The sequence below is a fragment of the Anabrus simplex genome, chromosome 2 (genome assembly GCF_040414725.1).
Source record: "Anabrus simplex isolate iqAnaSimp1 chromosome 2, ASM4041472v1, whole genome shotgun sequence".
Taxonomy (NCBI): Eukaryota; Metazoa; Arthropoda; class Insecta; order Orthoptera; family Tettigoniidae; genus Anabrus; species Anabrus simplex.
Window position 1 is genome coordinate 704,774,078 of NC_090266.1, and position 14,197 is coordinate 704,788,274.

The 14,197-nt window shown below is 38.3% G+C and overlaps 1 protein-coding gene across 1 annotated transcript in view; it reads left to right on the forward strand.

Moving 5' to 3' along the window:
• LOC136863663 (rho guanine nucleotide exchange factor 11) overlaps positions 1 to 14,197 on the forward strand; it is a 673,199-nt gene that overhangs the window by 589,428 nt on the left and 69,574 nt on the right. Inside the window, exon 10 of the mRNA XM_068226029.1 lies at positions 7,853 to 7,948. Coding sequence (XP_068082130.1) covers positions 7,853 to 7,948 — 96 coding nt within the window. The remainder of the gene's footprint in view (positions 1 to 7,852; positions 7,949 to 14,197) is intronic.

Below are 14,197 nucleotides of genomic sequence, written 5' to 3' on the forward strand. Positions count from 1 at the left end.
AAGATTTGCCAAGTCTTTGACAGAATTGACCAATGTGATTCGACTATTAACGGTGTGCACTAAGCCATTAGGCATGTTGGGATTGCCGGGAATCAAGACGACAAAAATGGCTTCGTGTTCATGACCGAGGGATGTTGTATGTGTAATAATTGTGAAATATGATGATGATGATGATGATGATGATGATGATGATGATGATGATGATGATGCTTGTTGTTTTAAGGGGCCTAACATCGAAGGTCATCGGCCCTATTGTGAAATATGAGGCACATCCCTACCTATATTCAGTGGACTCTGTAGAGTACCACAATTAAATTAATAAAATGGCAGCATACAGGGAGAATGCATGAGAAATATGGACAGTGGACAGCTTTCATGTTTAATACCGTACAGTAACCTATAAGTAAACACCATCAGCTATGTTCGACGATCTTCGCCTAGTATTTACTTTTTATTTTTTTCCAAATGGCTTTATGCCGCACCAGCACAGATAGGTCCCATGACAATGATGGGATAGGAAAGGCTTAGGAATGTGAAGGAAGTGTCCGTGGCCTTAACCCATGAGTGGTCGCTAGCCGAAATGTAACGTGAGTGGTCGCACGTGACACTTTCTCTCACATTAAAATATATATGATATTTTCACAGTTTTGTGGGGCGTAAGGCTGAAATTTACTACTGAAATGAAACGCAAGTTCTGCCTTATATATTTTAGATAAAAATGAAATGATTATCTGTTTATTAAGGATACAAATTACTACTTAAAATAACATATGCAATGTACCGGTACATAAAAATAACTTCTGTCCTGAAGTTGTAAAAAATAAAATCTCATACATGTATTATATGAACACAATAACATTTTCAAAAACAAGATGTGCTCATAATACAAATACTAACGCGTACAACAGGAGTAAGTTTCCCGCTCCACTTCAAAATAACACCAACGTCATTAGTCGCACTATGAGAGAAACTCTCATGCAGCGAGCACGGACACATAGGAACCCTTGTTCTGACTAGGGGAGGGGGTGCTTACCCTTCAAATGTGAGTCGCTCTACTCACGACAGTTATAAACTCAGCCACCTCCCTTTCATCACTGTGAAGTAATATCACAATAAAAAAATAATGTGAGAGAAAATCTCATATAGCGACCACTCGCGGGTTAATTAAGGTGCAGCCCCAGCATTTGCCTCCTGAAACTGAAATATCTGCTATGTCCTGCTGGTATCTTACAAGTTGAGCATCACTGTAATTACTTCCTTTGCATGAACAATATCCTTATATCTTTAGATATTATTGACAATGTTCAATGCACTAAGAGAACATTCTAGCCTCTATGTTCACTCTTCATAATTGAATCTACTAACATTTTATACAACACGATCAAGAGTTAGAATTTTATCATCATTTTAGATGCAAAAACAGCAAGATTTTTACAAGAAGGTCTTAATGTATCCATGTGCCAAATATTTATTTTAAATGTCTTTGTACCTATTTAACCTGTATTCTTGATGTTAATGATAGCTGGAGTTGAACTAAGGTATTGGATAGGTGGACGTATGTTGAACAAAGTTTCCTCTGTAGACATTTTTGGTTGTAAATTGTAAGTCAGTACGGAACAAGAAATTAATTCATTTGTTGTAATAGAAGGAGAAGACAAGGACAAACACATAAAAAGAAAGGGATGATCTCCACATCGTCACATGCTGCTGTCTTCAAATAGATGAGCTCTCTCCCCTTCAGTCCCAGTTCTTCTACAGCCATCTGTTCTTAGCACAAAGAAACTCATTTCGGCTTCCCAGCTTCATCAAACACTCATTGATGAGCCATCTTGACAGATCTTCAGTCTCCATCTGGGAAGTACAGGATAAGAAGAAAGTTAGATAAATTCAGGAAAAGGGAAGAAACAAAAGATAAAGATAAATACAGACGGTAAAAGATTAGAAACACAGAACCAACATGAAAGGAGGAAAGGATCCCAATGGGTTAATATACGTATCAGAAAAGAACAAATAAGTGCAAAATCAAGTCATCTATATCAGGGCTTCTCAGGGTGCATGCACCCGTGCACTACACGGTGCAAGGTGCAGGAGATGATTTTACTAGGTTGACCAGATTGCAAACCACTACTCCACTTCCCCTACACCTGTCTCACCTGTTTGGCCTGTCTTCGCCTTCTCCACCTTCACCGCTGATTCTTTGTGATGATACCAGTTATGCCTGGAACAAGGGACCGGCCTAGAGCAATTCTGAGACCTTCTTTAAATTACAATTAGAAATAGGCCTACTCGCATGCAATCTAATTTCTGTACAAGTCAAAACAGGAAAAAATACCTTTCACATATGCATGTGGAACCATACATAGCAATAATCTTAGCTGCTTCTTGATGCAGCTTAGGAAAATCGTTCTTCGGCAAATTCTTGTAGAATTTGAGCAAAGCCTTTGTATTGGAAAATAGATCTTCTTGATTAACTTATCAAATAATTATTGTCTCACAGATTAAGCATTTGGCTTTATCGTTACGACTGAAAAAAAATATGAAAGTTCCCATTTCGAATGAAATGGACTTTCGGAAGTCTTTGCTTTCTTCGAAACAGGTTGCTCGATTATTATGTTGTTGTCTTGCACTTATCAATTTCACTGATCAACAAGCCGGCTACCACCGAACGCTTCGTCGCTCTCAGCACACTTCACAATCCAAGTCAAGCCGAGTTGAGCCGAGTTGGACCAATGCACAGTGCACAGAGTCTCTGCACCTCAATTTGCACGGGTGAGATTTTGGGTGTTGGGGAGGCCCTGATCTATATATATATATATATATAGTAACATGTCCTGACTGACTGACTGACTGACTGACTGATTCATCATCGCTGAGCCAAAACTACTAGACATAAAGAAATGAAATTTTGGGGATACATTTATATTAGAGTGTAGGTGCTCACTAAGAGAGGATTTTTGGATATTTCATTGCTAAGGGGGTGAGATGGGGGTGAATTATTTAAATGTGTTTATCTGTATCTCAAAAGTTTAAAGTCGTAAAGATTGGTATTTGGAATCTCCTTTAAATATAAAGAAACATGTATTTTTTGTTTTTGTTTTTGGAAAATCCCATTAAGAGGGGTGAGAAAAGGTGAAAATTTGGTTGGATACCTTTTATGGGATACTTATATCTCAAAAACTGAAGATGTTACATACATGAAAGTTGGCAATTGGAATCTCCTCTAAAAAGTAAAGAAACACTTTTTTTTTTTTTTTTTTTTGAAAATCCAATTAATGGAGGGTGAACAGGAGTGACAAAGGGGGTGAATTTTTAGAAAGACTATATCTGAGAAATGTAATGTGTTACAGACGTAAAAATTGGCATTTGGTAACTTATATCCTGTACAAGAAAAGAAACATAGGCAATTTGTTTTTGGAAAATCCACTTAAGGAGAAATAAAAAGGGGGTTAATTTTTAAAATGAGCATATCTACAGTACCGGTACATCTCAAAATCTCAACATGTTACAGAAGTGAAAATTGGTATTTGGAATCTTCTTCTAAAATAAAGAGGTACATATTTGTTTTAATCCACCTAAAGGGAGAGGGGGGGTGAAAATATTGAAAAATTAGTTAAATTATTTGTGAGGATACTTATATCTCAAAAACTAAAGATGTTGCAGATGTGAAAGTTGGTATTTGGAATCTCCTTTAAAAGTAAAGAAACATGTGTTTCTTTGATTTCGGAAACTCCAGGGGGAGGGGGGGAGGTTGAAGGAATTGAAAAATTAATGGAATTATTTGAATGAGGATACTTATATCTAATAAAAACTAAGGTTGTTACAGATGTGAAAATTGGTATTTGGAATCTCCTTTGTGAGAAGGGGGGGGGGGGTGAAAAGGAGTTGAATTTCTTTTTTGAGGACACATATATCTCAGAAACTGAAGATGTTACAGTCGTGATAATTGGTACTTTGAAGCTCCTTTGTAAATAAAGAAGCAGGGATTTTTTTTGTTTTCAGAAAATTCACTTGGGGGGGGGGGGCGGGTGAAAGAAAATGAAAAAATGAATTGCTTTTTATGGCAACAATTATAACTCTAAAACCAAAGGTTACAGACGTGAACATTGGTATTCGTAATAACCCTTAAAAATAAAGAAACACACATTGGGGGAGGGGGCATCAACTTAATGGGGTGAAGTGAAAAAGGAGTTGAATTATTTTTTGAGTAGGCCTATACTTATATCTGAAAAACTGAAGATTTTACAGACATGAAAATTTGTATTTGGAATCTCCTCTCGAAGTAAAGAAACATGTGTTCTTTGGTTTTAGAGAAATCCACTTAATGGAGGAGGGTGAATGAACTGAAAATTAGTTGAATTCTTTGTATGAGGATACTTATATCTCAGAAACTAAAGGTTTACAGGCTTACAAATTGGTATTTGGAGTCTGCTTTAAAAATAAAGAAACCTATCTTCTTTGTTTTCGAAAACTCCACCTAAAGGGTTGAATGAATTGAAAAATTATTTGAATTATTTGTATGAGGATACTCATATCTATAAAAGCTAAAAACGTTACAGATGTTAAAATTGGTATTTGGAATCTCCTTTAAAAATAAAGAAATGCGTAATTTTTGTTTACGGAAAGTCCACTTAAGAGGGGATTGGGGGGAAAGAAGTGAAGAAAAAGCTAAATTCCATTCATGAGGATTCTCATATCCCCAAAACTGAAGACGTTACACATGTGAAAGTTGGTATTTTGAATCTCCTTTAAAAATGAAGAAATGTGAAGGTGCTGAAAAAACTGAAAAAGCAGGTGAATTTTTAAATTGGGTACTGGAATATCTACAATATATGTAAAAAAATTAACATATTACAGACATGAAACTTGGTATTTGGAAAGTCCTTCAAAAATAAAACATGTATTTTTTGTTTTCGGAAAAGTAACTTAACGGGAGTGAAAGAAGTGAAAAAAGAGTTGAACAATTTTTTTATGAGGATGCTTATAGGCCTATCTCAAAAACTGAAGATGTTACAGACGTGAAAGTTGGAATTTGGAATATCCTTTAAAAATAAAGGAACGTGTATTTTTTTGTTTTCAGAAAATCTACTTAGCTGGGGGTGGGGGGATGAAAAAAAACTGTTAAAAGGTTTGAATTCTCTTGATGGGAATACTTATATATCAAAAACTGAAGATGTTACAGACGTGGAAATAGATATTTGGTATCCCCTTTAAAAATAAAGAAACATGCTTTTTTTTTTTTTTAACTGTGAGAAGACTGTTTCTCACATGTACAGTTCTATGTCGCTTGGTCATCTTAGCTCCAAAAGGCAATACCACAAGCGTTGTTTACAAAGAGTTTCTGGGATAAATGAAACTATTTTTCGGTGAGTTTTATACTTTAGGGATTTTCAGATAATGTCTTAGTACAGTACCAAGGAATGATTACTACTAACATACCCATGGCACTACAGCTCTGAAGGGCCTTGGCCTACCAAGCGACCGCTGCTCAGCCCGAAGGCCCGCAGATTAAGAGGTGTCGTGTAGTCAGCACGACGAATCCTCTCGGCCATTATTCTTGGCTTTATAGACCGGGAGTGTTATCTCACCGTCAGATAGCTCCTCAATTCTAATCACATACCTGAGCGGACCTCGAACCAGCCCTCATATCCAGGTAAAAATCCCTGACCTGGCCGATAATTGAACCCGGGGCCTCTGGGTAACAGGCAGCTACGCTACCCCTTCACCATGGGGCTGGCTGAGGGATGATTACTTTTATCAAATTACGAAATCTACACGAGCGGAGCTGCGGGTAACTGCTAGTATGAACATATACTGGTAGTAGGATGAACACAGCGGAAGGTCAGTGTGGGGAGATGGAGCAATAGAAAAAGGAGACAAGGATGAAGCTGTGAAGGGGAAATAAGTTATCAGGGGTTGGGAAGAGATGGATATAGAATAACAGAGACTGATGAGGGGAGGGCCTATCTATAAGAGAGCAGTGTATGAAGGTGTGCAGACTGTCCTTCTCTTTTTTGCTGTTTCTGTGCTTGTCCTTGTCTCCTCTTTCTGTTGCTCCATCTTTCCAGGGGCGTATTCTCCTTGAATGCAAGGCATTCATTGCATGCGTTATGATAACACAAAGAACTGTCTGATGTATCATTTTAGGTTGTTTCAAGTCAAATATTAACGATTTCATCTCTCAGAAGTTCAAAAGGTCCGCGCAACTGTACTGGTTCCATTGCTTGACTACGTGTGGTGCTGGTGTAGTCTCGCCGTCTACACCACTCTAGGAAGAAAGAGATAGCGAATGGAGGAGTTAAGGATGTAAGGCATTCAATCTTAAAATTGCATTCGGTGGCAGACATAGTTCTGAAACCCTCTCAACGATGTCGCTGCAATTGAAACTTGGTCAGAGTTTGTCACCTCATACCCGTGCTACCCTCTGCCATCTGTTAGCAACTTGGAGAAAGTCGGCATCTTTACAGCGAATGGGACCCACAGATTACCCCCCAGTGAGAACCCAACGTGACGAAACTGACCAATGCCACTGGGGTGACTTACCTCCAGTGCTTGAGTTGTGGCTAACTAGTGAGTTAATTCATTGTGTTTTCGGTGTTTTATTATATTTTGAGCACATATGGTATTAACGATGGATGAGTCTAAAACGGATATAATTGTAAATCAGTTTGAAAAGCCATTTACTGGCCGTTCGTTTGATGAAAAGATTCAAATAGTTAAAGCCGGGAGACCTCTACCTTCCCTCGTAAATTTCTTCTTCTTCTTCTTCTTAATCTGCTTACCCTCCAGGGTTGGCTTTTCCCTCGGACTCAACAAGGGATCCCTCCTCTACCGCCTCAAGGGCAGTGTACTAGAGCTTCAGACTCTGGGTCGGGGATGAAACTGGGGAGGATGACCAGTACCTCGCCCAGGCTGCCTCACCTGCTATGCTGAACAGGGGCCTTGCGGGGGATGGGAAGATTGGAAGGGATAGACAAGGAAGAGGGAAGGAAGCGGCCGTGGCCTGAAGTTAGGTATCATCCCGGCATTTGCCTGGAGGAGAAGTGGGAAACCACGGGAAACCACTTCGAGGATGGCTGAGGTGGGAATCGAACCCACCTCTACTCAGTTGACCTCCCGAGGCTGAGTGGACCCCGTTCCAGCCCTCATACCACTTTTCAAATTTCGTGGCAGAGCCGGGAATCAAACCCGGGCGTCCGGAGGTGGCAGCTAATCACATTAACCACTACACCACAGAGGCAGACCCTCGTAAATTTAAAAACAGAAAACAATAATTGTGTACGCACATTCAATCCAGAAACTTACAGTAAAACTGTTTGGCTCGAGTTCACCTACATGTAATTAGGGTGAGTAGAATTGAAATTTACTTAATACATTGTGTTAACTGCATGGTTACTAGTTGCATGCCTCAGTGGAGATTCCAGGATACGCCACTGCATCTTTCCATGCTGGCATGCTTTAGTGTTTGTCTTATTATGTGTTCCTTTTCTTGTTCCTATCTCTTTTTTAAATATTTACTACAAACAGGCCTGTACACACTAGACTGTACATTACATTAATAGAGGTTGAAAGATGATTGTCAAAATGATAGGGAAGATATGACCTAACCATCTCTGACAATGTGCACAAATATTCCAAAATACTATCTTGTTCTTAAGTGTCAGTAGAAATTAGTCATCATCTATATGCTGAGTAGTGTTGAAAAACTGCAGAGTTTCATGACTAATGTTCTCAGTGAATAAATCTCAAAGTAGCAATGATATAAGTGCAAAGAAATATTCCTCTTGAAACTATACATTGTTAATATGCATAGTTCTGTTGATGGTTAATGTAAGTTTCTTTCCTTCCTTAACAGGTATTTATGGAGCCGTTGAAGAAAATTCAAGTAGAAGGGTTTGCCATGTTTGCTGAGCCTGAACTTCTTTTTGGAAACTTGGATGAATTATGCTGTGTAAGATAGCATTACCACTGAAATTTTTGTGAATAAATAAGATGTCTTTCTCATCTTCTGTATCACTACTTAAAGAGACAAAATAATATCATGTAATGTATTTCAATTTCTATTCTGGTGCCATGAGTTGAATGATAAAGACTTCCTTGAGCCATAGGAGTCAAATCATTTCTAGAGCCATAAACAGTTCATTCTGATTGAGCAATTATGCTTCTGACTGTGCTTACAACACCTGAATAACAAAGGTTCCAATATAATTCAAATGATAATACTCAAAATGGAAATAGCAATATCATGAAGCGGTGGGACTGCAAAGCTGCAATTGAGTATGCCGGGTGAGTGTTGGACAAGCCACTTGTTGGTCCAGAGTGATCTTTCTTGACTCCTTGTCAACTTTACACATTGATAGGGATGCAAGCTCAGAATCCAGCTAAATTCAAACATCTGCAACAGCCGCCATCGAAAAAATCATTCTTGCTGTAAACATGAACAGGTGCTCATGCAGGAGGCATTGGCTCATGATGCTACCGCAGTACACATATGTGGAAACATCAAAGTAGATCATTAGTCAGGTCTTGACATAATGCAATCCTACATTCAAAATGTCAAAAATCTAATTTCTCAAATGATTTGTCAGAAAAATACGCAAGAACAAATTTGTATTCTTTGTATTAATACAAGCAATCAATTCAAATTGAAGAATGCCGGGTCGCATGCACTAATGCTTGACCCGCCATGTTGTATCTCTAATCTCTATGATACCATCCGTTCACACCATGCTGCCATATTGCGAAGGCTAAATGGAAGCTGTACCCCAGTGAGTTGGTGTGGGACCTCATAACAGGATATGTTGTGTGTAATAAGATAAAATGGATTTTTTTCAGTTTGTTTTACATCACAATGACACAGATAGGTCTTATGGTGATGATGGGATAGGAAAGAGCGAGGAGTGGGAAAAAACGACCATGGCCTTAATTAAAGCTCTCAGCGCAATAATAGCCTAACCAATATGTTTTGATGAAGTGTGGTATTAATATCTACTAGCCTAATATCAGTGTCTAGAGTGTCTAGAGTGGCCAGAGCCATCCGCTGCCAACATTCATGATGTTTCAGTACATCAACATGCTTGTACACCCGATTCACACTTCATCCAAACATGTTGGTTAGGCCACAATTGTGCTGATTGCCTGAATTAAGATACAGCCCCAGCATTTGCCTAGTGTGAAAATAGGAAAACATAGAAAACCATCTTCAGGACTGCTGACTGTGGGATTTAAACCCACTATCTCCTGAATGCAAGCTTATAGATACATAACCAAACCATGCAGTCACTTGCTCAGTTTGCATAATAATAAAACCTTTAAACTCATAGAAGTCAGGACACTAATGAAGCTCTGGGGAGTGCATTCTTCAAATTTGAGGAAGGCTGAGAGCTTGCACAGGACATGTGATTGTGATGAGTGTTTGACATCCAAATATTTACTTGTCGTGCATTGAATTTCAGCAACAAATGCTTCTTTCTTAAATTTTGTCTATAAGTCATGCCTTGCCTTAACTTTTATTGATTATGACTGATGATGGTATCTAGTAAGACCAAAGCTAGTTTCAACAAATATATGTAACTTTTCTAAGGTTACAACAAATAGTATTGAATAGGTGGAAACCTTTAGCTTTTGTATACATTGTAAAGCAGCTTGTAAAATAAAAAGCATTTTTCTGGTGTGAAACTGGAAAAGCACAGAAAACCATTTTCAGGGCTTCCTGCAGTGGGGTTTGAACCCACTATCTCTTTAATGCAAGCCCCTCCCCCCAAACACATGGCCAATTTGTTCATTCTGTCCCTTGGACAGTGAATAGGCTATAATCTGTATCATAATCCATATCATCATGGCATTTCATCTACATTTTGATATCAATGGCATCTGGCAACAGTCTATAAATAGCAAACTCTGATGTAAACATGGCAATCAGACAAGGTAATGACAGTTCCTAGAAACCCCCTGCGGCTCTTGCCATGTGCTCAGATGTAGGCCGGTGATTCTCCAATCAATGTGAAGACTGCGATGGATACGGTACATGATGTTATTTGTTTATATCAGTTCCGGTTCCCTCGATGACAGCAATTATTTATGCATAACATTAGGTGCCACAATTGCTCTAATTTGCTCTGGTATTGTTTGGGAGTCACTCTACGGCCATCCAAATGATGCAAAGCTCCTGTCCATCCATTGGTTTCGTGCAAGCTTTGCGAGCATGTGTGCCTTCACTTGACTGTTGCCTTAGACATGTGCCATAGATGCATGTTGGCTATGTATAGTTACTGTCATTAGAGATATTCCACTCTCACACAGAGCAACGATCCAAGCCTCTTAAGCTGCAACAGTTATTGATACCATGCTAATCTCTGTCACCAAGGCATATTTAATAAGGGACCACTTCATTTTACAGAATGCCAGAAACTAAGCTGCACTGTTCTATATACTGGAGTGGCTCCTTCGTTACCAGTCAGATGGGACGTGTTGTATAAACAATCCAGTTGGTCTGTAACAAGCATAATTTATGAAATTAAAGGCCATTATTCCATACCTACAAAAATAACATGAATGATCGATTCATTTTTAGTGTTGCAATTTCCATTTTTAGTACTGTTATAGTTTTTGAAGTCTAATACTCATATTTCAAATAGGATGCCACTAACATATTTCTAATATAAGAAGTTCTGATTAATTTCTAAAAGTTGTGATCTATCATGTGGGCCCTATTCATGTTCATTACAGAAGAAGGAAAATCTATTCTTTATGAATGTTTTAGAAATCTCATGATAATCTACAATTAAAATGATTTATTTTGTCTCAAATGGTAAAAGTATTATATCAACAATGCGCTCAAATGTCCTTTATCTTTAGTAGTTTTTAGTTTCAGTTCCATAAATTCAGTTATAAATGTATGATTTTCTCATATTGCAACATAATGTATATGTGAAAATGATTTCCATGTGTTATAATACAAGAGCTGTTTATTAGTGGCATACACGAGGAAATGGAACCAGTGTTTTTCACGTATACTACCTCCTCATCCATCCAATGCTCTTATGCATGCATTGTGCTGCGAAGAATAGGTTCTTCTGTGAGAGACCGATCAAATGGTTATTATCCAAGATATTCTCAAAACAGAAACAGCTTAGATGGATTAAAATTATATGTGCCTGTGGCCATATAGCATGACAGTGTCATGAAGGTCTTCATGAGGCATGTGGAGAGTTGGCATTGCCTTACAGAACCATGGCACATTGTGTCAAAGCTATCGACATACCTCGGCCAGATCACCTTGGGGTTAGTGATGAGGACGTGCTGCTTGTTGGTGGGTTGCTGGGAATAGATTCAACCCAAGCAGTTCATGAGTTTGCCTGAGAGACAAGCATAGTACCTACGACAGTGTTTCATATCCTGAAAGACAGCCTTGGCATGAGAAAAATGACATTGTGATGAGTTCAACACCATTTGACAGAATTGTAAAAATGGTAGCAATATGAAGCAGTGCAAACCCACCTGGGATGCTATGATGCAAAGGGGATGTTTTCCTATGCTGTATCATAACATTGGATGAGACGTGAACCCAAACTGAAATGCAAATAGAATAAATGGCATTAGAACGGGTCCCAACAGAACTCAAAAGTATGTCAGAACCCCAGCATTGAGAAGATAATGGTGATTCTGGTGTAGGATTGTGATGGCATTGTCTTAACACATATCATATCCCAAGGATAGACCATGAATTTGCAGTATAACCATTCATTTATGGAACATCACTTATGACCTGTGTTGTGCAAGAAGTGATGATACTTTCTGTATATGTCTCTCATTACCTTGCATGACAATTTAGGTGTATGTATGATGGCTGATTTAAAAGTGATGCAACATCTGAATGTTTAAGGTATTATTTTAAAGATATGATACCTTAACTAGATTCAATCATTTCAAGGAAGCTTGTTTTAATGACATATAATATTGTTCACTTTTAATGTGTGTTTTTAACTCTACTCTTCATTGGCTGTTTAGCATTTTGTGTTAACTCCCTTAGGACAAAGCATTCAAAAACAATTGGATCCAATAATGGATATACAGTGTTCTTTAGGATATTTCAATAAGTGCTTGTTTATTGTTACATTTGTAGCCAATTTTTAATATGTATCTTCAGTTACTGTATATGGATTTCTTGCAACTAATCTTCACCCAGCTGAAGATGCCCTTCATAGGATCAAAACAAGTACCAGTACTATAGATGATTTTGTAACTGTTTAATATTAACTTGTATTGAAAAGGTTAACTCTTTCTCTTTTACTTCACATCAATACTATGGCTTCTACATTGCTGGCAAGTGGTTCTACTAAATGCTGGGGACTACATTGAGAGACTGTGGTATCTATTTTGTATAAGTTATAATTAATAGTTGCCAACAGGAAAGAAATAGCCCTCGTATCTCCTTACTTAAGAAAGGACCTCAGAAAATTTACCTCAGAAGAAGCATATAAGTCACAATTTCAGTATGGTATCATGGTAAAAATTAGATTGAAAGTAATATCTGTTTAAGTAAAAATTTTAAATTAGGCCAATATGTTGTTATTTTTACTGAAAAGCAGGTATGTAAACTACCAATAAATCTGCTGAAGTCTCATGTTTAAGTACCAGAATTCAGTCCTGTAATGCCATCTACCTACAGGAAATGAGTACAGTACCTTAATAGTTATACCATATTGTTGACAATGTTATACACTGATATTATTTATTTCATTTGTATTTTTAGAGGTGATGTATATTGTAGTTGACTAGTATTCAAAGGAACATCCCCTTGTTTTCACAAGTAGGGAATATGCTTTTCTTCCTCTTATTATAATGAGAAATCTATACCTACAGTATACAGTATATTAAAAAACTTGCCCTGACTGACTGACTGACTGACTGACTCATCATTGCCAAGCCAAAACTACTGGACATAAAGGGATGAAATTTTGAGGATACGTTAATATTACAATGTAGGTGCTCACTGAGGGAGGATTTTTGGATATTCTGTTGCTCAGGGGGTGAAAATGCCGGCTCCGTGGTGTAGGGGTAGCGACCTTGCCTCTTACCCGGAGGCCCGCATTCGATTCCCGGCCAGGTCAGGGATTTTTACCTGGACCTGAGGGCTGGTTCGAGGTCCACTCAACCTACGTGATTCGAATTGAGGAGCTATCTGACTGTGAGAGAGTGGCCCCGGTCTAGAAAGCCAAGAATAACGGTCGAGGGGATTTGTCGTGCTGACCACACGACACCTTGTAATCTGTAGGCCTTCGAGCTGAGCAGCGGTCGCTTGGTAGGCCAAGGCCCTTCAAGGGCTGTAGTGCCATGGATTTTTTTCTTTACGTCGCACCGACACAGATAGGTCTTATGGCGACGATGGGATAGGAAAGGCCTAGGAGTTGGAAGGAAGCAGCCGTGGCCTTAATTAAGGTACAGCCCCAGCATTTGCCTGGTGTGAAAATGGAAAACCACGGAAAACCATCTTCAGGTCTGCCGACAGTGGGATTCGAACCTACTATCTCCCGGATGCAAGCTCACAGCCGCGTGCCCCTGACCATATGGCCAACTCGCCCCGTGGTTTGGTTTTAAGGGGGTGAAAAGGGGAGTGAATTTTTAAAATGAGTGTATCTATATCTCGAAAACTGAACAGTTTAAAGACATGAAAATTGGTATTTGGAATCACCTTTAAAAATAAGGAAACACTTTTTTTTGTTTTCGGGAAATCTCATTAAGGGGGCTGAAAAAAGGGGGAAAGGGGGTTGAACACCTTTTATGAGGAGACTATATCTCAAAAACTGAAGATGTCACAGGCATGGAAATTGGTATTTGGAACCTCCTTTGAAAATAAAGAAACACATATTTTTTGTGTTTTGTGTCACAGGAGTGACAAACGGGGTGTTTTATTTTAAAAGATTATATTTTGCTAATTATCTCAGATACATAACATATTATAGATTTGAAAACCAGTATTTGGAATTTCCTGTAAAAGTAAAGAAACATAATTTCCTTTCAAGGGGAACTGAAAAAGGGGGGGGGGTTAATATTTAAAATTAGCATATCTACAGTATATCTCAAAAACTAAACATGTTGCAGACGTAAAAATTGGTATTTGGAATCTCCTTTAAAAATAAGGAAACACGTATTCTTTGTTTTCATAAAAAGAACCTTAACGGAGGTGAAAACATTGAAA